The sequence below is a fragment of the Budorcas taxicolor genome, chromosome 1 (genome assembly GCF_023091745.1).
Source record: "Budorcas taxicolor isolate Tak-1 chromosome 1, Takin1.1, whole genome shotgun sequence".
NCBI classification, from domain to species: Eukaryota; Metazoa; Chordata; class Mammalia; order Artiodactyla; family Bovidae; genus Budorcas; species Budorcas taxicolor.
In genome coordinates, this window is record NC_068910.1 from 138,309,091 (window position 1) to 138,336,406 (window position 27,316).

General features: G+C 35.7%; 1 protein-coding gene across 1 annotated transcript in view; it reads right to left on the reverse strand.

The window, feature by feature from the left end:
- The window catches only part of OPA1 (OPA1 mitochondrial dynamin like GTPase), a 78,939-nt gene that overhangs the window by 29,503 nt on the left and 22,120 nt on the right, over positions 1-27,316 (reverse strand). The window contains exons 8-25 of the mRNA XM_052636370.1: positions 26,838-26,891; positions 23,610-23,714; positions 21,486-21,572; positions 20,810-20,923; positions 20,022-20,102; positions 19,821-19,895; positions 19,427-19,498; positions 19,245-19,344; positions 18,560-18,690; positions 15,609-15,681; positions 15,448-15,520; positions 14,199-14,314; positions 12,979-13,043; positions 12,140-12,216; positions 6,079-6,244; positions 3,965-4,117; positions 2,584-2,692; positions 2,050-2,129 (exon numbers count right to left, since the gene is read on the reverse strand). Coding sequence (XP_052492330.1) covers positions 2,050-2,129; positions 2,584-2,692; positions 3,965-4,117; positions 6,079-6,244; positions 12,140-12,216; positions 12,979-13,043; positions 14,199-14,314; positions 15,448-15,520; positions 15,609-15,681; positions 18,560-18,690; positions 19,245-19,344; positions 19,427-19,498; positions 19,821-19,895; positions 20,022-20,102; positions 20,810-20,923; positions 21,486-21,572; positions 23,610-23,714; positions 26,838-26,891 — 1,731 coding nt within the window. The remainder of the gene's footprint in view (positions 1-2,049; positions 2,130-2,583; positions 2,693-3,964; positions 4,118-6,078; positions 6,245-12,139; positions 12,217-12,978; positions 13,044-14,198; positions 14,315-15,447; positions 15,521-15,608; positions 15,682-18,559; positions 18,691-19,244; positions 19,345-19,426; positions 19,499-19,820; positions 19,896-20,021; positions 20,103-20,809; positions 20,924-21,485; positions 21,573-23,609; positions 23,715-26,837; positions 26,892-27,316) is intronic.

The window sequence follows — 27,316 nt, forward strand, 5'->3', positions numbered from 1 at the left end:
TTCTCCTCTTCAACACAGGACAATCTTAAGTTTCTTTTCCTAAGTCCTGCCAATTCAAAAAGAAATGAAACTGTTACACAGCTATCTAAATTTGCAGTATGAGACTTTAGGAATATTCTCAATCTCTTCTAGAATCTGTTTCTCACTAAAACCTCCAGGTACGAAGCCTAGACCAGTGGTTTTCAACTGGGAGTAGGAGGGTTAGAGAGACTAGAGGAGAACTTAATTTGGTGAGTCTGACAAGCTTTGTTTTGAAAGAGAAAACAAAACATTCATATACAAACACCTCCCCTGTGATTCTCCTGTCACTCCCCTCTCCAAAGTATGGCCTCCATTCATCTATGGATCTTATGCACGCTGCCCTGAAACCCTGGAAGAAAGTTTCCTCTACAGATCCTTGCTTTGACCTTAAAACTACTGGGTTGGCCAAAAGGTTTGTTCAGGTTTTTCCTGTTGTTGTTTTTTTATGGACAAACCTGAAGGAACTTTTTGGTCAATCCAGTAATTCCCCTGTTTCTCATTAAGGGATTCCCTTTAAGTTCAAGTTCCTGAGAAAGTAACATTTAACCAGGAACCATTCCTCTCTGAGAATGTTGGCTAAAGCATATTTACAACTAGTTGCTGAAGTAAGTTCTGCCATCATTGGTTGTTCTAGACCTAATTAAGCCTAACTAAGCCTTAAGGGTCAGACATCATTTTCCTTGGAGTTTATCTGCCTTACACCAGTTCTTTCTAATCAATGTCTCTTCTTGTCTCAAAGTCAGAAACCTCTGATGGATATCCTTGAAATTCTTTTTTGAAAGACTGCCTCCCCGCAGCCCATCTGGCGAGCAGAAGTAAGTAATGTACTCTGAACACAGGGAAGTGAGTGAGTGAGTGAAGCTGCTCAGTCGTGTCTGACTCTTTGCGACCCCATGGACTGTAGCCAGCCCGGCTCCTCCAGCCATGGGATATTTCAGGCAAGTATACTGGAGTGGGTTGCCATTTCCTTCTCCTGGGGAACACAGGCAAGACCCAAGAGTAATTCTGTCAACTTCATCAGCTTCTCTTCCTTCTCTTCATGACTCATTTTCCCAAAAAAATCAAATTAGAAAGAAAAAGAAAGGAGGAAGACTGTCCCCTCACTATTTTAAGACAACTGGGACTCAACATAGTCAGCTTATGAAACAAGAAATGCGTAAAACCAGAAAAAGTAATAGGGTGCTGATCATATAATTAATATACATAATTCTTTTTAAAATGAAAACAAAAAATAAAGAAAAAAATATGTGATATATCATTTGGTAATCTTTCATTCTCTTTATCTGCTCTTTCAGTATTTCCACATTTGATGGTCTCATTTTGCTAATTATATGGATTCAAAAGGAAGAAAGGAAATGAATTGTATGCCACCTCTTTTTCTTATCCATTACTTTCTTCATCTATGTATTTTGATTCTATAATCTATTTACAATCTTAATTTTAGGAAAAGAAACCATAACAAGGAAGGAATAAAAATGGGTAGAGGGAAGATTTTAATGACTACACATTTTCCTTCTATTTATTCACTTATAAAGTTACTTATATTTGCCTTATCATTTTGTTAAAGTGCTCATTAAGTGTTTATAAAATGAATGAATTATGTAATTCTACTTTTTGTCTAAACTTTTATACTTATTTTGTGAACACAGGAGCAAAAATGCAAAATAAAATAACTTGAATAGACAACAGAAAATTTCAGTGATAACAGAATAAAAAAGTTGTATCTTTTATTCTAATCACATTTATTCTATATCCTCTGAAATCTTTTATCATTTTTTTGGTCTGTTTAAACCTGACTATTTTACCTCAAACACTTCAAATGAACAAAATAATCAATCACTCTTTTTAATCGCAGCTACCTCACTTTTCAAAAAACTTTCTTTTGTAGTTTATTGTTTATTCTAAAGATTTATTAGATTTTAGAAAGGCTGATATAAAATATTTGAAATTATTAAGTTTGGTCTAGAGGCATTGAGAGATTATATTTTAATGCCTGAATTAAAATGCTAAAGATTTGTTTGTTTTTACCTGTTCTTGAGTTCGGTTCTTCCAGTATAACCACCTCTTTTTCCAATCTGGACCTACCATATTTTCAATTGCATTTTCAGCTAGAAAAATAAAAAAAATAAATTGATCACTTACCAGGCACATAACATGTAACTATCTTGTTTATTAACTACTTCAAAACACTGTGTCAATACAGTAGTTGGAATAAAGAAAAAAATGATATGATTGATATGGTGCATATAGAAGCTAAAGAATTTTATACGTTTATAATCTATGAAAACTATAATTGCTTAAGAAGTTTCCATAAGTATAGTAGCAAATACTAAAACAGTCTGAATTACAGCTTTTTAGAATATAACTACACATAAACATGTGTCCACGTTAACATTTTAGTAGTTACAAGCAGTTGACTGAAAAACTGCACAAATAATATTCAACTAGAGTAGTATTGACAAAGAACTTGAGATGTTAAAATTTTTTTAACCAATGTTCACTAAAGTTAGATGACTTTCCACTGAGAATACTAAGAATTTAATAATCCACATTCCTACTTACTATCCTTGAGACGAGCCTGAAGAGCCTCTTCCATAAAATAAATAGCTGCATCCCACTGCTGTTTATCCGATATGGATCGATCTTCTAAAGCATTGTGTTGAATAACCCTCTGAAATAACAAAGAAAAACAACTACTTTGATTTATGTCTTGTCATCTTAGTAACTTTTTTCTAACCAACAGCTCAGCAAATATCCAAACTAAGAGATGTATCTACAATAACGTAAAAGTATGTCCCTCCCATGCAAATGCAGAGGGCCCCATTATCTGCCTGCGTCAGCGTCCTGTATACTTCAAGTTACACCCTAGAATCCTGGTACTCAGGAGCTAATGGTTCAGATCATATCTACTGCTTCTTTTTGCCGTATGCCCTATGTGTTAGCATTTTAGGAAAAGAAGAAAAAAAGCATAAACATTATCTCACTGTTACTAACAGTGGAAAATATAATGGAAGGAGGCTTAAAAGATCTACACAATCTTAAGTAAATGTGAGCTACTTATTATAAAAAATTGGTTTTCAAATCTTATACTTTTAAAATTAATGGATGAATGAAAATGGCACCATTCTCTCTCAGAAAACCAATTTTATTAAGATGCTTAACAAGAATAAACATGGCTTTCAAATATGAAGACAAACATTTCTTAAAAAAAACAAAACAAAACACACATTATAATTAGGATTGGCCCACAGTAAGATATGCATTTCCAGAAAACAGAGCAACCTTACCAACAGTTCCTCTCATAACTGAGCAGAAGTCAAACTAGTGAAGGTTTGACTATGGTGATGAGAACATTTTACATAACAAAAGATTTATCAGGTGATGAAGGTCAGGAGCCAGGCCTTTCTTTGTAACTAAGACAGAGTGAGGGCATGTATCCCAGCTTTGCCAGTGACAATAATAGATATGCTTAAGAATGAAATAAAATAATGTTTACAAAATACACAGCCGAGCTTCTGGTACCATGTAAGCATCCAACACATTATGATTTTAGGAGTCTTAACATTTTGACTCAGTTCCACTCAAACACCAATGCATCTAATTCCTTTTGTTATCACTGAGGGTAAAATGAGAAGCAGCTATCTATAGCTCAGGCCCATGCAAATTTTGTGGAAGTTTATAGAAACCTGTTTACTTCAAGGTTTGATATTTTTTTCCTGAAATGATAGCCAAGGAAGAAATAGCAGAGGGTGATTTCAGAAGGGCAGAGAAATGTCAAAAGGCCGATTGCATTCTATAAATCTATTTCTTCCCTTCATTATTTTCAGTATTTTCAACTCAGAATCTAATTTAAACTCATATAAAAATAGTCTCCTATCAAAGAATATCAATTTGAGAAATCATACAAAAATGAGACTGGCACCCTAATATACAAATGACATACCAAGCTGTCCTCTGCAAAATCATTCCACTTGTGACGTTTGATACTTTCTTCCTTAACAGCCTCTTTGAGTTTATCAAATATGTCATCATGTTCTTTTCCTTTTGGTTCTGTCATGAAGCGGGAAAATTCTTCTTGTAGGGTCTCCCAAGCTACCTAGAATGATTTAAAAGAAAAAAGCTGTATTTATATTCATACTTTCATTTAATGTGTAACAGGAAAAATAAACACATGAATATAAGCCAGGTAGCTGTGATAAATCAGTCTATCAGAAAATGCATATGAAATCACATTTTTAAAAAAAGATAGCAAATATAAACTCTGCCCTAAAGACCTCATACTAGTAGCTGGTGGGATAGATTTGGCCCACTGATATGTTTTGCTACAACACATATATGGCCTCCTCAATTTAAAAAAATTAGTACTAACATTTAAAAACTGAGAGACTTCATTTAAAATCTGTTCCCAGTCTCACTTGAACTGTCTAGCAACACTGGGCCCCACGTTGTACACACCTCTGCCCGCTGGAGCAGAGAAAGCATTCAGCCCCCATCAGCCACCAGACTCAGTTCACTTACTTATTTACTTCACTCTCTACAACATCTGAGTTTGCCTGCCTCTTTCATACTGTAAAAAGTTTTAAATTTCTTAATGATTTTGTCTTTTTCACATCTTTTCCCTTATGCAAATGTATGAAGCAATGTGTCAACACTTTCAAACAAAGGTGAGTACTATTGAGTTTTGTACTGTTGCTAACTCCCAATGATCTGAACAGTGAAACGAGAGCACGGTGTCAAAAGCAATTAAGAACTAAACCTACTTAGTACTACGTGGGCTAGTTACTGTTGTACTTAATGTTCTGCCCTCTTCATTTTAAACATGAAGAAAGTATGGCATAAAGAAGGTAACTGTCCAAGAATACAGAGTGAGGTATTAAAATCTGTTTCCTGACCTTAAACAGGTTCACATCTTTCTACCACACCTAGGTGTGACGGGAGAAAGTAGCAAAAGAGAGTCACTTGCCATTTTTATGACTGCTTCCACTGCTTGAACCTTAGGATATGAAAATACGCTATCATGGGACATGGCCCATGTCAGGGCCAGTTGTGAGAAGATGTGGCAGCAGCTCTCTAATTACTTTAGGGGGAAATGTGCTGAGACCAAGGGTTAGGAACACCTGAAGGCAGAATGGCTGCAAGAGTTCTTAGAAAAAGAGACTTGAGGAAATTGAGAGCAGAGATAAAGCAGCAAAGACTAGCAGGATAGGAAAGGGTAAAGTACACTTGAGTTAGTAGATACTGACATTTTGTTTCTAGTAAGTATGAAAAACAAAATTATTTTTTACATGGATTCTAATTTTGTGAGCAACTTCACACAGAGGCAGAGGACACACTGACTCTGATCTACAACAATCACTCTTGAGAGTAACGTGCGTGGCAAGATCAATTTGGATGATGGTGGTCATCACTGTAAAGCAGCTGGCATTTACTGAGTCATTACCATGGACCACACATTGTCTATGTATTCTACATATGTTAACTCTTGACTCCTTATAACAATGTTTTATGTAGGCCACATTTTCACCCTTATTTTAGGGATGAGAAAACAGAAACATTACTAAGCAAATAGCCCAAAGATTGCACAGTGGTAGAACCAAGGTACACAGATATCAGAAATGCATTTTCTCTACAAGGAAAATGTAACTTTCTTATATTCCTCATCTAACCTTTTGGCAGGTTCTTAACTAAGGACACTATTTAATTAAAATTGAACCCTGCAGAAAACAAAGTTAAACATTTTCCTTATGGCATATCTAACCACAGAAGTTAAAAATATTTCACATTCAAGCAAATTTTGCTGGTTTTGTTAAATGCCACCTTTGGAAGGAGAAACAATACCCTCACACCAACACCATAGCAATTAGCAAAATTTTTCAATAGTGGTAACTGAGAGCAGCATTAAGGTTAATCCCAACACAGAGATCAGGAATAAAGAATAAAAGGAGCTTAAGATGCAAAGGAACTATAGAGGCTGTGATGGGAATAAATCATAAAATTCACAGCTCCTACTCTCTTCAGATAATGCTTCTTACCCATTTAATTAAATTATATCCTAACCTCGACTGCTTTATTAGGAAGCTGCTTATCAGTCCACTGTTTAAGCTTGATATCTACTGTTGTGTTAAAAGTCCCAGAATTCATGGTCTGTGCAGCTGGAAGATAGATGTTTTCAATCACATGAGTTGATACTCTTTCCCACAAAGACTGCTGAAGGATTTCCTCCCTGAAATTGAAAAAAAAAAGTTCCAAGAACATCAAATTCAAACATAATATCAAGTTTTTATAAACAGCTTCACTGAAGAATCATTAAAGTTATCATTAACTTACAATAAGTTGCATATATTTAAAGTTCTGACATACATACATGTCTGTGCATCACAGTAATCGAGATAATGAACATTTTCATCTTCTGCAAAAGTTGCAACCACTAGATTTACTTTCTGTCACTACAGATTGTATTTTCTACAGCTTAATGTAAATGCAATCATATACCATGTACTCTTATTTCATCTGTCTTCTTGCATCAGCATAATTATTTTGAGATGTATCCATAACATTGTGTATATTAGTATTTCACTTCCTTTTTTGCTGGGTAATAGATGGTTGGATGGCATCACCGACTCAATGGTCATGGGTTTGGGTGGACTCCGGGAGGCCTGGCGTGCTGTGGTTCATGGGGTCGCAAAGAGTCAGACACGGCTGAGCAACTGAACTGAATATTCCATTACACGAGTCTGTTTACTTATTCACCTTCTGATGAACATTTGGGTTGTTACCAGTTGTCGGTTATCACAAATAAAGCTGCTATGACCATTCACGTATCAATACAAGTTTGTGTAAGACATAGGCTATTATTCCTCTTGGGCAAATAGCTAGGAGTGGAATGTCTGGATCATACAGTAATTATATATTTAACTCTAAAAGATACTGTCAAACCACTTTCCAAACTGCCGGAACCACTCTACCTTCCCAGCAGAGGAGTATGAAAGTCCTACACACTCTACATCTTGCCAACATTTGGTATCATTAGTCACTGTAATGGGTGCACAGTGGCATCTCAGTATGGCTTTAATTTGCACTTCCCCAATGACTAGTAATTCTAAGTACCTTTTCATGTACTCATTTACCTAATATTAATACGCACTTTATATGTGTTGGCTGTGAAGCGGAGTCCAAGACTGTACACTTCTTGGCACAATTTTAATAATTTATCAGCACAGAGCACAGAGATGTTACGGTATCTTGCTAGGTAAAACTGCTCAACATTTCATGATAATATAAAGGATGAATGATCAAGCTGAAAATTGTATCTTAAAAGACATCTTACAAGAACACAGTTCTCTAAATAGAAAAAAGAAAATTATTTTAATCAAGAAAAAATTTGTAATCTCTAGAAAATATTTATTCAAATTCTCCAAAATTAATCTCTACTGTAAAATAGTCCAACAACATAAAAAAACACCCTGCTTATCAAGTGATCAGTTTTAAAAGTAATCTCACCTTTTAGGATACAGTTACAAAGCTCAGGGTAACAGAAACACCCTCTTCTGTCCAAAAGCCAAACTGTACTTTTCTTGGTTGGACACTCTCTACTGTGCAAGTTGACTCATATTCGCTCAACATTTTGTGTAACATTAAGTCTATTGGGTCAATGAGCTTAGCTGCAGGTTTTCCTTTGCTAATTTTCAGGTGTTTTTTCCATTACCACCAGGAAACAAAAGTATGCAAGGTAGGACCAAACAGGTGAAGAAGATGAAAATGTATATATACATCCAGTTGTAAAATAAGTAAGTCACAGGGATATAATATACAGCATGAAGAATATGACCAATAATAAGGTAGCAACTTTGCATAGGGACAGATGGTTACTAGACTTACAGTGACTGTTCCATTATGTATGCAAATGTCAAATCACTATGTGGTACACTGAAACTAACATAATACTGTACATCAACTACATTTCAATAAAAACAGAAGGGAGGGAGAAAGGAGACATAGAGACAGAGTGTGAGGAGAGGATGTACACTGAGGGTCAGAAGGATAAAGTCCATTTAGTCATGGCGATAATGACAGATAACAGGAGAATTTTAAGAGCAAGATGGAAGAAAAGAAGCTTATCAGGGTCATCTATTCAGGCAACTTTAAACACGAACTCAAGACTTCTGAAAGATGAACAAAAAGTCAGGAGTCAGCCTCTGACCACGAAGGCCTTTCGCTGCTCCTGCTGCAGTCTGTAACAAGAGTCCACAACCCATACACCTTTTCAAGGAGATCGTAACGAAATTCCAGACCACCAAATTCTGACAAAACTTAGGTAACTTTTTGCAAAGGACCCTCAATGATTATCTTCAAATTCTGCTGCTTGAAGCTCCTCATTAGCTGAACGTGCTTCAGTGTCAGGAAGAGGAAGCTATGTTCTCCCAATCCCACAACCTCTCTTCCAAATCATTAGTCCTCAGCTTACATTGGCCAATTCCCCAGTGAATGTTCTGGGTAACTGTAGGCTTCTTCTCTACTCTAAGTTTTGCAATCATCCAGGGATTTGATTCAGTTCAGTTTAGCCGCTCAGTCGTGTCTGACCCTTTGCGACCCCATGTACCACTAAAACACAAAATACAGTTACCATTATAGTTCTATTTATTACCCTCTTTATCTCCCAAACTTTACCTATATATTCTTTCTTGTAATTAAAAAATTTTTTCTTTCTTCTTTTAAAGCATAGGACTTACTCCATAAAATAATTTAAAATCAATACAGAAAAAGAAGTCCTTCATAATTTCTCTTTCACTGAAAGTAAAGGTGTTAGTCACTCAATCGTGTCTGCCTCTTTGTGACCCCATGGACTGCAGCCCATCAGGGCCCACTGCCCATGGAATTCTCCAGGCAAGAATACTGGAGTGGGTTGCCATGCCCTCCTCCAGGGAATTTTCCCAACCCAGGGATCAAACCCTGGTCTCCTACACTCAAGGCAGATTCTTTACAATCTAAGCCACCAGATGATCACTATTCACAGCTTCATTTATCATTTAAAAAATTTAATGCCTACATTACTATTTGTGTGTTGATGCAGGTGATATTACACATACTGTTTAATTAATATAGTATAAAGCTGTATAGTACATGGGTTTCCATGTTAACATCCTCTATTTTTCAATGGCTACAGAGCAATCCGCTCTATGGATAAATGAAATATTATGTAATTCCAAATAAAAACCTAGTTTTCCATTTTTTTTACACTTATACTATCACTTCTATCCTCTAGGTAGCCTCTCAAGTATCTCAAAAATGTAATCTCTTCTCCATCTGCACAACTACTATTCAAGTCACTATGCTCATCTAGACTATCTCCTATTCAAGTCACTATTCTCTTCTCATCTAGACTATCTCAATAGCCAACTGTCTCCTTGCTCATTTTTTTCCACTTGTATTCCACTCCCCCTACTACAAAAATCTTTCTGAAATGCAAATCTGACCTCAACTCTTCACTGGCTCTCACTGCTTGTAGGATAAATTCCAACTTTCTGAACATGGTTTCCAAGGCCCTTAATCATCTGTATTTTGTTTATACCTACATTTATTTCATCTTCTGCCTCTTGCTTCTTCTACGCTAAAACTATAAGTAACTGCCTTAAGTTACCTTGTCACTTTTCTTGCTCTCATCTCTTGGCCTCTGAAATATTCTGGTCACTGGCTTACCTAGCACCTATATATTCTTTAAATCTCATTATAAGAACATTTTTTGATTATTTACACCTGAGTTAGGGTGCTTATCTATGCATTCCTATTTTCCTTTCATTCTTTTAACTTCAACAAAATAAGCTTAATACTTCTCACCAAAAAATGTATGCACACCATGCTATCATTTTTTAAGTGTATTTCTATAAATCCAGCCAGCTATCCTTCTAAATAAGGATAAGTATCTCCTGCTAGTGTACATAAGCAACTCCTAATGATCAAGTGAAGTATACTATGTGAAAATGCTGAGAGTGTATTTCTCATTATAATGAATCATAAGTCAAATGTAAACTGCCAATAACTTTCTTAAAATATAACTGAAGTACAGTAGACAAAAAACTTGTAAGAGTGCTTCTGGATCACCAAATACAGATCAGTCTTCTGACTCAAATAATAATAAACATTATAAAGGTGTATCCTAAAATGTCACATAAGACATTGAGCAGCAGAAAGATACTACCTAATACAATATAAACTATGTCACAAAAATAAAACATTTTGGGTGCAATGCAGTTGATATCAATGTGGTATGAACAGCCAAGATTAGGACCTGCTATTTTGATCAATGTGGGGAAAAAAAGGGGTGGTGAAGAAAAGATCCAGCAACTCAAAGAATAAATCTCTAGCAACCAGATGTCCTACACTTCTCTCCTTGCTGGCTCAATAGGCAATCTGACAATATAGTTTTCTTGTGCCTCCACAATTCACTTTGCCACCCATGCGTTTATCTTCTAGGCTCACTTAAGTGTAGGTATACTTTGATTTCAAACCTCCTCTGTCCAAACAAAACTAACCATTCCATTTGATGATGCCAGAAATTTACAAAGGCACATTTTTCTCCATAAATAGTATTAGTTATTATAATTTTACAAATCACTTTTTTTGTATATTATCCTCATACAATCTAGTAAGGTCAATAGTATTATTCATTCTGAATGTATATAAGTATATGTTTACATACAGACACACACACATATCTATCTCTGGCAAACTTCAAAAGCTGGATGACCTACAGAAAAGCATTGCTGTTCAATTGCTAAGTCGTGTCTGACTCTTTTGCGACCCCGTGGACTATAGCCTTCCAGGCTCTTCTGTCCATGGAATTTCCCAGTTAAGAATACTGGAGTGGGTTGCCATTTCTTCTCTAGGGGATCTTCCCAACCCAAGGGTGGAACTCGTATCTCCAATAAAGACAACAAATTTGTTGTGTGTGTGTTGTGCACTTTCCTGATGGCTCAGATTAATCAACAAATATAGGTAAGATCAGAATTCTTTTTCGGACAAGGAGAAGAGATTAAAAATAGGCAAATTTTGATTACTTTGAGAAAATAGATTTTACTTTAAAATAAAAATCAAATTTTGATTACTTTAAGAGATTACTGAGGAAGAAAGGGCACCAACATAGGGAAAGTAGCACAGAATATAAACTTCAGGAATGGATACTACTGTCTACGTTCAATTTTGATAATCACCAACTGAGCATATAAAAGTTACAGAAAAAAAATATTTATAATAAATGGCAGTAAAGACAGTTCTACTCTGAGGTTAATAAATTCTTAAAATACTACAGATTTTATTATGAAGGTAATTTTTATATGTTATTTATTAATTAAAATACAGATTATAAAAACTTAAAGGATATTTATAGATAGTTTGCTTGAGATACATGGACCCTAGTTGTTTGGTTACAGTGCCATTCCAACATATTGACATAAAACATAAATTGAAGATGACAGTTGGCCTTAAAAGCAATATGCATGAGTATTTTTCAAGAGTACATTTATTTGCTATTTTTAAAACATCTCAAATAGGATTTATTTTCAAATGTGATTTGCACAAAACACATTAGACACATATTACAAAAGCACCAGTGTTCTTATGTATATGTGAGAATTTTAAAATAATATACTCTTCTCCTTTTACAAATCAATTTTCTCTGTAGTTTTGTTCTTTATGTGTGATCAAACAAGAACAACTAGTTTTTGACAGTTTTTGACAGACTGATACTTAGCTAAAAACACGATATAACATAGCTTTTACCTAAATGATTTTACAGAAATCAAAATAATGTATTTTTTAAGTATAAGTAAGGAAAAATCTAAGATGAATTAAGATTTCAAAAGAGCATGGAGAAAGCAATCTTTCAGAATATCTCTTCTCAGAGGTACTTAATAAATACCTAATTCATTATACTTAAAATATTTAGTTGGTTAGACTAAAATAGAGGTTTTACTTTATAAAGACATTTTTATGTTCTTGCCTGTTTACTAAGTGCTTGGGGGATGAGCCAAGGCTACAATAAATCTCTGGCTTATGAATCTAAATGTTAGTATTCCATTATAACTCACATAGTAAAGTCTTTGAGAAAAGGTCAAATACTCACCAATGTTTTGGGGTAACCTGGCTCAGACTGATAACTTCATCGAGGATTTCATTTTTAGCTTTTTCAAATAGTTCATTCTAGGCAACATAGATAAAAGTAAGTAAGATTTTCGTAAGACAGTCAATGTGCCCTGCCATGATTTTCAGAGATAACTAAAAGGAAAGCCTGTGACAGGCTACTGGTTGGGCTTAGGTTTGAAGCATCCATGACCTGCAAGTAATGCTCTTCTCATCTAGACTCTTTTTAGGAATGCCAATAACCAGATAAGGACACAAAAACTGACACAAATGCCTACCTTATTCACTCAATTCTGAATGTAGCTTTTCATGTAACATTTGTTTAGGTAAGTTTTTCATTTAATATTATGTGACAGCTGTCAACACATATTAATTTAATATAGTAGTGACAGTATCTGATGTTGTTTTACAACTGATGGCATTTTAAAATAAAGGAAAACCAATACTTAAGTCCTATTAACTTAGAGTATAAATAGTAAAAAGGTTAAAAAGCTGACGCACTATTTTTAAAAGTTTATATTACATAAACATGTTAATTTATAAGACCTTGAAAGAACAGTCTTCAACTTCTCAGAAAAAATTTTTTAAATACTTGTTTGCATATGCTAGAATCCCTAATTGATTTTTAGTATTATGTAATAAATGATTTAAATTATTATAGAAGTGACAACTGTTCCTCCAAATGTATTCCTGTAACTCTAAAATTAGTAATCATGGTTAAAAACAATTTAGCCTACCAGATTTTATTCATCAACTTAAATTCTGTTGGAGCACAATATTAAATTAGACACACACAAGATCCATAAGGCACACAAATATTACCCGGTCAAGTTCTCGCAGGCGAGGATAGTTATTCTTCCACTCAGTTTCGAGGTTAAAACGAGTTGCTGAGGAAGAAGGAAAGATGCTCAGGTTTGAGGAATCTCCTTCGTTCCAGTCACAGTGCTTAAAGGCTATCTCACATATCTGGTATATTAACTGAATTTCTGAATGTGCACTGATAGCTCCTGAGTACTCTGGGCTCTCAACATCTGCTGCTGCTGCTAAGCTGCTTTAGTCGTGTCCGACTCTGTGCGACCCCACAGATGGCAGCCCACGAGGCTCCTCCATCCCTGGGATTCTCCAGGCAAGAATACTGGAGTGGGCTGCCATTTCCCTCTCCAATGCATGCATGATGCTAAGTTGCTTCAGTCATGTCCGACTCTGTGCAACCCAATGGACAGCAGTCCACCAGGCTCCTCTGTCCATGGGATTCTCTAGGCAAGAATACTGGAGTGGTTTGCCATGTCCTTCTCCGTCTCAATATCTCAGAATCTGCATTATTGCAACAGTTTTCCAAAGTAATCCTTTTGACTTTAGTTTTTCCATTTTCAGTCCACAGATCACACAGCTGCTAAGAGCATGGGACTCTGAAGTCAAGTCACCAACTTAACTCTGATTTTGAACTCCATTCAAATCCCAGGTCTATTATCTGTTACTGTGTGATGCTGGGTGTGTTATTACTTAGGCAAGTTATTCTCTGTCTCAGTCTGCTCTTTGGTAAAATGAGAATAATACAAGATTGCTGAGGGACTAATGGGATAAATAGGCAGGATTTCCTAATGAGAAACCGGAAGGAGGGTATACTCTTGCCAAATGAAACTATGGAAGCAAGCCAAACCATGGAAAAGGAAGGCCTGGAATTCAGGAACCAGTACAATATACCTGAAAGTACACTGGCTGCTCTGCCTCCCAACACATTTCCTCTCATTCCTCTAACAAGGTGGAATCTGAGTTCTCTATAGTTTTCTAGGCTCTTTCTCTCAAACACTACTGCAAACTTTCTGTTTAAACTTTGTAATGTGCTCCTAGCAATTGTTCCTCTGAAAGGAAAAATCCTGGTCTCATACAACTGAAGATTGGTATTTTTCCATTTCCCATATACTATTATAGTAAATGAATGAAAAGCAACTGTTAAAGGAAGTCAAGAATCTGATGGATGCCTAAGTCTGTCAGGTAATAAAATACATAAATTTGAGAGCTCATTTTAAAAACCAACGTACCTTTGAAACTGTCAGCCTGCTGTTCAACTGACTCTCGTACCATTTTCCAAAAGCAGTCTGATACAGCAAGGCTTAGATTTCTTGTAGTCACCTGGTGTGCCTTTAGCATGCTTGTCCTACAAAACAATAACCAGAATTCAAGTATATTAAAGTAGCAGAAAGGACAATACTATCACCAAGTTTGAGAATGTGCTTGTTATAACCTAATGAGAACAACTACTTAATTGCTTTATACTAGGGCTGTCCAATGAACTTTCCACGATAAAGTAATCTATATCTGTGCTGTCCAATACAGCAGCTACTAGTCACATAGGTTACTGATGCCTTGAAATGTGTGACTAGTGTGACTGAGAAACTCCAGTGTTCCTTTAATGTTAATTAATCTGAATTCAAACAAGCACACAGGGTTAGTGACTACTGTAATCAATAGCTTAGTTATTGTTATTGTTTAGTCGCTAAGTAGTGTCCAACTCTTTGAGACTTCATTTACTGGAGCCCACCAGGTTCCTCCATTGAATTCTGCAGGCAAGAATACTAGAGTGGGTTGCCATTTCCCTCTCCAGGGAATCTTCCTGACCCAGGGATTGAACCCATATCCCTGCTTGGCATGCAGAATTCCTTACCACTGAGCCACCAGGCAAGCCCTAGCATAGTTCTACCCCCATCCCAAAAGATAATTCTCAAGATTATGGGTGAAAGGACTGCCTTGACTTACTATACTAATATAGAGGAAAACACACTCTTCCAGCTCAAGATTCTCTACATGTTACAATGTTTTAAAATTCAGCTTCTCTTTAGCATTTCCTTTTTGCTTTTCTGTTAGTATCTTATTTTCTGTTAACATCTGTTAGTATCTATTTAAGGACATCCCTTTGACACTGCCGCCTCTCACTCCCAACTTTCCCCAATACTCTAAAAGAAATCTGGACAAGTATTTAAAAATGAGTGTTGATTTTTTAAAAAACCACCTTGTAAGTAAAACAACTTAAGAGGTACTGGTGGTGTCTCCGGTGCCCATATGCCAAGGGGCAGTTGATTACGACACAATGTTTTGTACTATGTGATCAACTGCCCCCAACTTTGTCACAGTAGTCTGAGGACTTGCTTACTAGGGACAGATCACTATTTGAGAATTCATCTCTGGAAAGTCAACGTCAAACTGATAGCTATAAGAGAAACTTTTAAATTGAAAACAGCTGAAGTTACTCCCTCACTATCAATTCTTTAAATATTTCACCAAGATACTTACTTTAGGAGTTTTGAATTCTGAAAAAATTCTTCTTCATAGTCTCTTATAGCTTCAATGCTTTCAGAGCTGTTTCCTAGTGAAAGATGGTGGTAAAGTTCTCACTAAGTTCATTTTTATTATTTGAAATAAACAAAAAACTGTAATGATCCATCTTTGCATACCTTTTCCTGTTACAACAGCAAAATAACCTAGAGCTTTCATTGGGAAGAGTTTTCCTTCAATTATCTGCTGAATCTATTTTTAAAAGTAGGAAAAAATAAACATGACATGTGAGTTTACATAATTTCAAAGCATAATATGCTATTTAGAAAGCAAATTTAACAATGCTGTATATGTATATGTTTAGGTAAATGTATGTCTGTACAAGTGCTGAAATGTATTTCAAATGCTATTTGAGGAAAAAATAAAACATTTAATTTCGTTATATTAAAAATGTATTATTAAAACATAAGCACCAAAATTAGAACTTGGAATGATATACAGTGGCTTAGGGTCAGGCCTTAGTTTGAATTTCTGCTCTGGCACTAACTAGGTATGTAGCCTTAAGTAAGTTCCTTAACTTTTCAAAATGGTAGTTGTAAAGAGTATATGATATTTAACACAGTGCCAGGCATGCAGACATAATCAGTAAACAGAAGCTACTATTATTATTTCCCCAATATCTACATTCTAACAAAGTTGGATGGCCTTTATTTAATTAACTCTGAAAAAAACAAATTTGGATCCATTGGTCCTTAACTCTTTTGGGTCAAATCTCTTTTTCTAAATGTAGTAAAAACTGCAGACTCTGTCCCCAGAAAAATAAACATTTGCACAGATTTATCATTCACACACAATATAAAAGAATTCCTACTTCCAGAAACTCATTCAGATAAATATTGAGGTAAGAATCCCTCCTCTAAGATAAGTAACATTCTTAAGCTAATGCTAAATCTTTAGTGTAAAAAGGAAAGACTGATATAAGCTTCAACTGTATTCAAAGGAATACAAGCTCATTACCCTAAAGAAGAGAAGAAAATGAAAGAAAAGATGGGAAATGGGAAGGAAGCACAGAAGTTTGCTTCTACTTCACTTTCCCCCTTCTCCATATCAGGACCAACACTGCCATGGCAGGCCTTCTCCTTGAAAACAGGGCAAAGCTAAGGTCATGGAGACTGCAGAAAAGAGTTAACACAGCAGGCTTGAGACTGCTGTCCTCAGAAAGGCCTGCTTGTCCTTGGCTGGCATCTGTGAACTTAACTGGTAAACAATCCCCTACATTGATACAGAACTTTCCCTAAGTAACAGTGGCTTATTGTGCAATCAATGTGGTTTATGAACATCTGCTTTCCTTTGGGCGTCTGGAATTTTGGTATTTGTGGGTGCCTATGTGACCAAGCCTCAGTAAAAACCTTAGGTGCTGAGTCTCTAGTTAGTACCTCGTTGCTGGAGGCTTAAGCATTTCCTGTGTGACTCTACTGGGAAAGAACTCCTGGAAAATTGAGCCTGGTTTCCTTCAGACATCATCTCTTGCATCTTCTTCTTAGGTATAAGTATGACTGTGTACTGAGTCCTGTGAGTCTTTCCAATCAGTGAACCTAGGGGTGGTCTCTCTTGGGAATCCTTACCACAGAGGCATAGTCCCACAAATTTTCAGATTTGTGATAAAAAGAGAAGCTCTAAACAGAAGCACAAGGGATGGCTACTTATATTTTAAGCTCTTGTTCTATGGGGGATGAAGTTATAATAACAACAATGGATGATAGCCACAATTTACGTAACACTATCATGCTAAGCTCAACCACTTTACAACAAACATTTAACTCAATAAATCTTCATAAGCTATGAGATGTGCTTGTGCTTAGTTGCTCAGGTGTGTCAGACTCTCTATGACCCCCACAGACTACAGCCCGCCAGGCTCCTCTGTTCATGGGATTCTCCAGGAAAGAATATTAGAGTGGGTTGCCATTCCCTTCTCCAGGGGATCATCCCAACCCAGGGATGGAACTCAGGTCTCCTGTGCTGCAGAATTTTAGTACCATTAATATTTTCATTTCCAACAGGTGACAAAGCCTAAAGCACTGAAAAAGTGAAATAACTTACCCAATGTTACATAGGAACAGCAGAGCAGATGGGAAACTAAAGCAATCTGGCTTAGTTTGTACACTTTCACCCACTTTTACATTATGCCTTCACAATTAAGAACAGAGCATGCCCTAGTAAAACTTGCACACAATGGTACCTTGGAACAAAATTCTTTCCTTGTTAAGGGAGGAGGAGAAAATGGACACGGAACACCATGCATAGATGTCACGTGTGTGTGTTTCCGTGTATGCTCAGGGGCTAAGTCGTCTGACTCTTTGTGACCTCATGTACTGTAGCCCACCAGGCTCCTCTTGTCCATGGAAGTTTTCAGGCAAGAATCCTTCAGGGGATCTTCACAACCTAGGAATTGAACCCGTGTCTCCTGCATTGGCAGGTGGATTCTTTATCACTGAGCTACCTGGGAAGCTCATATAGAAGTCACAAGAATATCAGAAATGAAAATGACCCTAGAGATAAACTAGCCTAATAGACTAGATTGTGCACTTCCTAGATGCAGAACAAATTAACAAGATTTGCCCAAGGACATGTAGCCAGCTGTTGGGAGAGCATGGATAAGAATGCTGAGCCTAGACACCCCATCCAATGCCCTCTTTATTATGAAAATCTGCCACACGCTCCTTAATCAGTTAAGAAAGGTAATGTTTATCTGAATAAAAAATTTAAAAATTTAAAACAAAGAACATAAGTAATGTCCAGAAGGAATCTAAACTATCACTAGTTTTACACTAATTTATGAATATTAACTAATGTTAAAAAATACTGCAATGAGGTTAATGACTATGTCAGCCTACAAAACTTAGAGTAAGCAACATTAGTTTTAAGAATTTGAATCAAACTAGTTATAACTGTAGAATTACACTTAAACCTCAATTCTGCACTTACATAATTTACTATAACTTTACAATACTTTGCTTTTTTAATGAAAACCCAGAAAAATCCCATTACTACTTTTATTTCACAAGGAAATCTTTTTCCCCCCAATCCGTTTCTGTCATAACTAAAGCTTGCATAAAGAATTTGCCCTCACCCTGCTTGGACTAGTCACATTTTTCTCTGCCAGGTCTACTTTGGTCAAAACAAATATTGTCCTTCTTCCATGAGGATCCATTTGACTGACCAAGTCTGTAACAATGCTGCGTTCAGCATCCACAGATCCATCTGAAAATAAATTGAAAAATGACACTGTAATGGCTACAAAGTGGGTTTTAAAAACTTCAAGAAGCTACATCTTGTGTCTACACTATAGTAAAATCATCTTTCTTAATATTTTATCTTAGTTGTGAAAAGAAATTCTAGCCAATAAGAATTTCTATGATGCCTACACAGTGAAATTCATCAAAATATCACCAACTTCAATTCTACTTACTAATAAAATGAACAGGAGGAGAAAATAAACATTTATTTTATATTTTTATGTAAAGTGAAGTTGCTCAGTCGTGTCCAGCTCTTTGTGACCCCATGGACAGTAGCCTACCAGGCTCCTCTGTCCATAGGATTTTCCAGACAAGAGAACTGGAGTGGATTGCCATTTCCTTCTCCAGGGGATCTTCCTGACCCAGGGATCGAACCCAGGTCTTCCGTGTTGTAGGCAGACACTTTACCATCTGAGCCACCAGGGAAGCCCATGTTTATGCAACACATATGTAAAACAAACCTTCATTGCTAAATAAGGAAGAATACTAGTGCAATTAAAATCTTTGAATAAGATTTACCTTGAATACATAGTATGATGGCATTAGGGTTCTGCATGTAAGCTTTGCTGATACTGAAAATAGTTTCCTTTGTGTCAGGAGCCATGCCTGATGTCACAGTCTTGAAGAAAAAGGTTTTAAAGGTCATTATAGATGTCTGCCACAACAGAATAAGATAAGATACATGTTTTGTATACACTTACATTAATCACACCTGGTAGGTCAACAAGCACCATCCTCTGTAGTCCAGGACCTTTTACATTTAAGGATATGGTCTGTTCAGGGAAAAGAAAATCCAAAAGCCAAAAAACTGAGAGGCAGCTTGTTAGGAATTTTTTTGTTGACACATATCCTGAAAATTCTTTATCTCATTCATTTAGATATGTGGTTCAGAAAAAAAGTTATGCTTTTTCTGATCATGGGAGTAACTATTTCATAAAACTTTCCTACAAAATGAAACATTCTTTGGAATATTAAAAAAAAAAAAAGACTATCTTTGAACTGCTTCAATCTAAATATCAATGCTAATATCATGATTTTAAATAATAAAACACTGGATTTTCATAAAACATGGTTGAAATGAATTGCAGCCCTTACCTCAGGGCTAACAGTACAGCCTTCTTTCACATTTTTCCGCATTCGGAGTTCTATTTCATGTCTTAATGCTGCAAGCTGTCAATGGAAAAACAACAAAATCCTAAAAAGATTGTCAGTTAAATATTCTATTTAGTTATCTTTTATAAGTTTATACAGATTATAAAAAATTACACATATAAACCTCATACAAAACCTACTTACATCTTCCTCTTTAGTAAGATCAAACTCCCGAGAACTATCTTTAAATAAGGCCACGTGATGAGGGCCTTCACTGAGAGTCACCTGAAATTAACAGAAAATTGAGAAGACTGCATTTACAATTTCTATTAATTCCCACAGTACTTACATGGTTCCATTTCCTAGTCAATGTTATACAGAGAACCAAGCACAAAACCATCAATCTCAAAACTTAAAAAAATAAAAGGAAATTTTGCATTTCACGTCAACGGGTAAATTTAGGTAACAATTCATTTCTTTAACATCTATTTATTGAGAGTTAAATGTGTCAGAGGTTGTAGGTCTTCTCCATCTCCACTCACTCCCTAGGCGATCTCATCCATTAGGGAGTTAACTACCACTTTTAGATGCTTGATTATGACTCCTCCATTTCTATCTCTAGTCCAGATCGCCCTCCAAACTTGCATATCCAGCTGCTGCTTTGTTAACATCCCACAGGCAAGCCGCACACTCCTGATCTTTGTTCTTGTCTGAGGGGTGACTTCTACTAGTTTCTACACTAGGAATAATTCCAAACACTACATATCAATTATTTTTTTTGTCAAAATTCTTCATTTCAACACAATGGACAAACTTCGTTAAAGTGATTACTTCCCTGAAGAACTTCGTTTGGCCTTTTTCTTTTAACCGAAGTATGGTTAACAAACAATATTGTGTTAGTTTTGGTGTACAAAATAGTGATTCAACATTTAAACACATTAGAAAATGACCACCACAATAAGTCTATTAACCCAGAGGGCCTATTTTCTTACCTTAACTGGAGAACGTGTCATCATCTCCCCAGATCCTCTAGGAAATATTCGTGCTTGAGCAATCATTTCCAGCACACTAGTTTTTCCAGCACTTTGATCTCCAACCACAACAACCTTACCACAAAATAAATACCACATACTCAAATTAGTCTTTAAAAACTGTCCAGTTAAATGATTTTAAAATATCCAAAAAAAAATGATAGTTTATACATGGATGTGTACTGAAAATAAACAGTAAAACATTAATTGGATCCATTATTTCTAGCCAAATTTTTATTACTAATGCTAAACTACTAGTTTTAAAACCAGATTAACATTACTATTGTGTAAATCTCTTCCATAGTTAACTCTTTGCAAAGACATTTTCAATTCTGTGAGGTTATATTTCTCCTATGTACCTAATTTTATCTACCAATCAGGAATTTTAATATCATGGACATCATGCATATATAATGCCAAATATCTGAAAGCCCTCCTTCATTATGCATAAATATAAGTAAACTAATGGACCAAAATAGTCAAACAACATTCGATGCTTGAGACATCACCTAGAACACATGAATATTATAGAGAAAATTTTGTCTTTGTCTATGTATACACACACACATAACTTTTTAAAAACTAACGTGCTTTTCTGCTAATGGGCAACTTCACTGTGTACCAATTTTTCACTTACCCTTGGCAGATGATCTTGTGTATTATAACTGGCATCATAATCAGACAGAACATCAAGAACTTCAGAATACATATCAATCAAAGATTTCTACAAAATTCAAAAAATCAATATTATAAAATACAGAAAACATTTTTAGAAACCCACAGATGTGTCAGGATAAAAAAGCTGATAAATTCTAAGAGTTCCCATAATTATATTCTGAGTAAATGTTAAAACAGTACAGAATAAAATTCTTCTTATCCAATTTATTTCAAGAGACACTGAATTAACACAGTATGTTATTTCAGGATTTCCTAATCTTCCAATTACACACTAAAAGAGGGAAGTTACTGTTTAATATTGAAGAGCTAGGGACTTCCCTGGTGGTCCAGTGGCTAAGACTCCCAGCTCCCAATGCTAGGTGCCCTGGTTCGATCCCAGAGCCGGGAACTAGGTCCCACATGCCCACAACTAAAAATTTGCACACCACAACGAAATATCCTTCATGCTGCAACTTAAGAGCAACTAAGGATCCCACATGCTAAAACTAAGGACCTGGGGCAGACAAATAAATGAGTACTAAAAGAAAAAAATACTGAAGAGCTAATGTTAACTGCCCAACAAAGAAAGACCATGAACACTCAAAAGGTCCAATAAGCCAGGTACCAACTGAAAGGAATGTTTGGTGCATGCGTCAGAGAGGAAGAGAGAGACTGAAGAAAGAGTAGAGTAGAGAAAGAATCACCATGATTATTGTTAAATCGGTAGGAGCGAGCAGTGCATAGTGATACTTGGGCAGACTAAGACGTGAGAGCACCAGGAGCAGACACCCTGTGTTGTTCTCCCAGTAAAACCAGGGTCAAGCAAGTTTTCTGGAAAATAACGAACTTCAAGTATTTGAGGAATGACTGAACATGCAAACAGGCCTGGGGAAAAGGCTGCTACCAAGCATTTAATAATTAAAGGTAAGTTTTAATACCAAAGTAGCAACAAAATGAGGGCCTAAGTTCCTTTCATCTCCTAACACCTAAAAGTAATTAAAAGGAAAGCAACTATTATCCCTTCAACCTAAAGATAAACAACAAACTTTTCAAATCTTCATTACTATTTCACTTAAAGAGAGAAAATACAATTGCTCAGGTAAATTCTCTATATTTATTAACACTTGGATGTGACTTTCCAACTGCCATATATTGCTTATAAATAAAGTCACGCTAGTATTATGCAGTTGCAATTTGGAGTCAGAACTACTAACACATGTTGGTTAAACCAGGACTGCATATCCTTGGATCCTGGCCACAAAATGTACGTGTCATGATGTATTGCAGTTTTGCTTCATATACATTCTGTTTATTTAAATGACATTTAAGTTAAAAAAAGAATTACTTCAATTTAATGTAGCACATACAGGTAGGTTTAGTGGGGAATAATAGTATTTAATTTACTGATAATGGTAATTATCAATGTGCTGATAACAATACCAGCATTGTTTTTTCAAAAATTCTTTAAAATGCCTAAGGAACCTTCCAGAAGAAAATGTTAACTATTGTAAAACTGAAGAAAATGGGCTCTTCATGCAGTGGCACTACAAGTAAGGCAATAAAGATAGGACATATGTAATTTTCTATTAACTTACTGATTTTACAGCTGCAGAAATGAAGTAAGCCTAGAAGTAAAGTGTTAGTCACTCAGTCGTGTCCAGCTCTTTCCAACCCCATGGACTGTAGCCTGCCAGGCTCCTCTCTCCATGGAGTTCTCCAGGCAAGAATATTGGAGTGGGTTGTCATTCCCTTCTCCAGGGGAACTTCCCCACCCAGGGATTGAACCCAGGTATCCTGCATTGCAGGCAGATTCTTTACCACCTAAGCCACTGGGGAAGTTTCAAATTTTCAGAAAAAAATAAACAGACTCATTGACTCACAAGCATGAAGAATTTATGGATCTAGTAAAAAACCAAATGTTTGGAGACTGTAGTTTATGAAGTCTTTAACAGAAGAGGAGACCTCCCTTTCCCCCAAGGACATAAGATTAGAAAGAAAAGGATGATAGAACCCTTTGCAGTTCCTTAAAAACTGGTATTGATGAACACACAACGTGAAATGGCAGGGTTTTGAGAGCTAACAAGTTAAGACACACTTAAAATACCTTAAGCTTTCTATGATGGATGCCTTTGTCATCTTTCTGTAATACTAATTTTCTCAATTCTTTGTTCTCCTTTTCTAGCCGTTCCAAGATTCTCTGGTACTTTAACTGCAACACAGTAATACAAGTAACTTCATAAGAAACCAATCGGTTAAAAAATAACATTAAGTATAAATTAAAATCTTCCTTGATCCTGAAGCACTTAAAATGAATTATTTCATTTAAAATCATCTATGAGAATGTTGAACAAAATAATGATGAATATTATCTAAAACAATGAACTTTATAGTCTTCTGTTATAATCGGCATCTTATTGGAAAATTCTTTGCTGTTTATGTTGCAGAAATTAATAAAAATACTAACAATAAAAGGAGTTGAAAAGGCAAGCTCTTAAGTATACTCCATGAAGCACTATTTCCTGCATCAAAATTTTAAATCTTCAGTTTAGGCACATTTGACAAAAATTCAAATTTTCGTTATGCTCCTATATTATTAAAATGGAATAAAATAAAAATAGCTAACGGTACCTGACCATGTGTTACATGACAGGCCCTTTACTCAGTGTTTCACCTGTATTAACTCCTTTAACGCTTCATGTGAGACTAAGGTTATACAGGTTGGGAATCAGAGGTTAGAGACGCTCAGGAGCCTATCCAAGGTCACATGGTTTTGAATACAGGTCTGAGTTGAGGGCCCAAACTCTTTTCAGTTTTGGTAGGTTCCTATGGCCAGAGATTACACATTAATTTTTAAAATATTGACATAAGAACAATTTAAAAGACTAATACGTTTATAAGCTTTTTTGTCAAATTAGATGCTTGGCTACACACTGTTCTCCAATAAATGAGATCCTTTTCTAACTGGTCTTCTCTGTTTATACTCGATTCTATAAACATTAACCATCTTCAGAAAATCATTAAGAATTATGCTTTCTTACAACCAACTGGATTTTTAAAAAGTTTATTTTCAATTGGAGGACAATTACTTTACAATATTGTGCTGGTTTCTGCCATACATCAACATGGTGATTGGTATACACATATCCCCTCCCTCCACAACCTTCCTCCCCATCCCACCAACTGGATGTTTTTGTCCAATTTTACAGTAACATGTCTTTTGTTAATGGAAAGAAAGAAATGGAAAATTTTCTTGGAAAATATGTTAGGCTGTTACAATCTTCCAAGCACAAAGTAAATAACAAGAGATCATGGCTTTATCCTCAGAGAATGTCCAACTAAAGATAAATTTAAGAAATTATACAGTATGAGACAGGTAGAACTACAGGCTAGTTTATATTATAAATATATTTTTACAGAACTTATTCATTTATATTCAGTAACAGTACACACAACAAACTTCTGGTAATTATCTAAGAATTAGACCTATGCTGTCTAATAAAGACGGTAGCCACTGGCCACATATGGATACTTAGCACTTGAAATGTGGCTAGTCTGCACTAAGGTGTGTGTTAAGAATAACAAACATCAGATTTCTGTAATTCAGTAAAAATGCATAAATACCACATTAATATTTTCATACTGACTAGATCTATAACTATTTTAGATCTGCTGCTGCTGCTGCTGCTAAGTCGCTTCAGCCGTGTCTGACTCTGTGCGACCCCATAGACGGCAGCCCACCAGGCTCCCCAGTCCCTGGGATTCTCCAGGCAAGAACACTGCAGTGGGCTGCCATTTCCTTCTCCAATGCATGAAAGTGAAACATCAGAGTGAAGTTGCTCAGTCATGTCCGACTCTTAGCGACCTCATGGACTACAGCCTACCAGGCTCCTCCATCCATGGGATTTTCCCGGCAAAAGTACTGGAGTGGGGTGCCACTGCCTTCTCACTTTGTTAAATATATTATTAACATTAAAATTCTACCTATTTATTTTTACCCTTATTTTAATGCAAAAATTTTTAAGTACACATGGCTTGCATTTTATTTCAACTGGACACTATTAATATAGGTAATGCCATTATTATATCATGAATTCTCCATAAAGTACTTTCATCAATGCCTAGCACCTTCCAACAAATGGAAGGATTGATATCAATAGGTATATACGGTGGTAGGATTTCTACTGGTTCACTTGGTAAATACGGAATCAATTATGGGGTCTACATTTTCTGGGGCTGGAAACACTCTTTGGTATATGTCAGTCTGCAGGCTTCCTGCAGAGATGTGCTACTGGGCCATCCTGCAAAGTTCTAGGCCAGTAATTCTCAAGAACTCATCAACAACACTTGAAGGTTTTTAAAAGAACAAAGACTGCTAAGTTCCATATCCAGAGTTTCTGAGTCAGTGGATTTGGGATGGGACCGATAATCTGCATTTCCAACAAGTTCCCAAAGAGTATTACTGATGCTAATGCTCCAGAGATCACATTCTGAGGCCAGTGAGTCTTAATCTCTGGCTGCAGACTATAATCACCCAGCTGTGAAGCCATAACAATGTTAGGGCTGCTCAGAGCACCCTTGATTCTAACATATAGTTGAGTATAAGAATCAATACATAGATATTAAGAAAACCTGAGACTCAATATACACTGGTTCCTAATTTCATTTAAATTGCTTTGTCATACTTTTCCCTAAAAAGCGACCCATTGAGTCTTTTTAATTTAAACTTAATTACCACATATCATTGCATCTACAGAGAATAATTAATGATAGAGTGGATAACGTGACAATTTTTCACGAGAATGTTCTCTACTCAATTACATTGCACAGAACAAGTCTTTAAAATAATAATTGTATCATCAACTATAAGAGAATAACTCTTTAAAGTAGTGTCAGAAATATTAATACCTTTGGAAAGATTACTATCTGATTGGCTTTGGACTTTAGAGAACTGTGATAGATTCCACCCCAATTTCTTTTAACTGTTACTCTAACTAGCCAGTCAATGTAAAAATGCAAGCACAGGTTTACACAAGGACAAGTCACTTTCCCCAGTCTTCTCTGCCACAGTCTTCCTCAAAAATTAATAGCATAAGATTCACTCAACAATAGGTTTTACACATAAATGAGTTAATTAAACTTATCAAGTTCCTTCATTATTCCTTGTTTCTCAATTAGCTTTTGCACTTATGGGGGCATCTATTGATAAGGTTCTATCATTAAATCACTACAAACTTTGCTCAGTTAAAAAGATAAATTTCCACATCACCAAATTTAGAGTACAAGACAAACTCTTTGGTTCTTTTTACCCGACTATGAATTACATTAGTATTACCTGAGTATGCAGAAGCTCTTCTTGAAGTTGGTCAATTTTCTCTTTGTCTGACACCTAAATATTTAAAATAAAATTTTTTTATTTGAGTATAATTATGTTTATACAGAATATACAGTAAGTTAACTTTTAAAATAAACCATTTGAAGAGTAAAAACTATATACTTTATATGGATATTTAATCAAAGGAAATTTTAAATCAAATGCTTATTTAAGAAAGTAATCTTATTCATCAACAAAAACAGCTCATGAAAAGTTTATATAAATGAAAACCTTAAAAAGAAATCATCTTCCTATTGCCATTCTAGTAATTTCTTATGACTGGCTTGTTAGAAAAATAAGAGATCGACACATACATTTACTACGTCCTTGGCAGGCTGTTTTGTACTCAAGCACAGGGACTTGGATGCTTGAGAAATAAGGCACTGAAATCCTTACAATAATGTTTTCAGAAGTCAGACGCGTTATAATGTACAGCTACT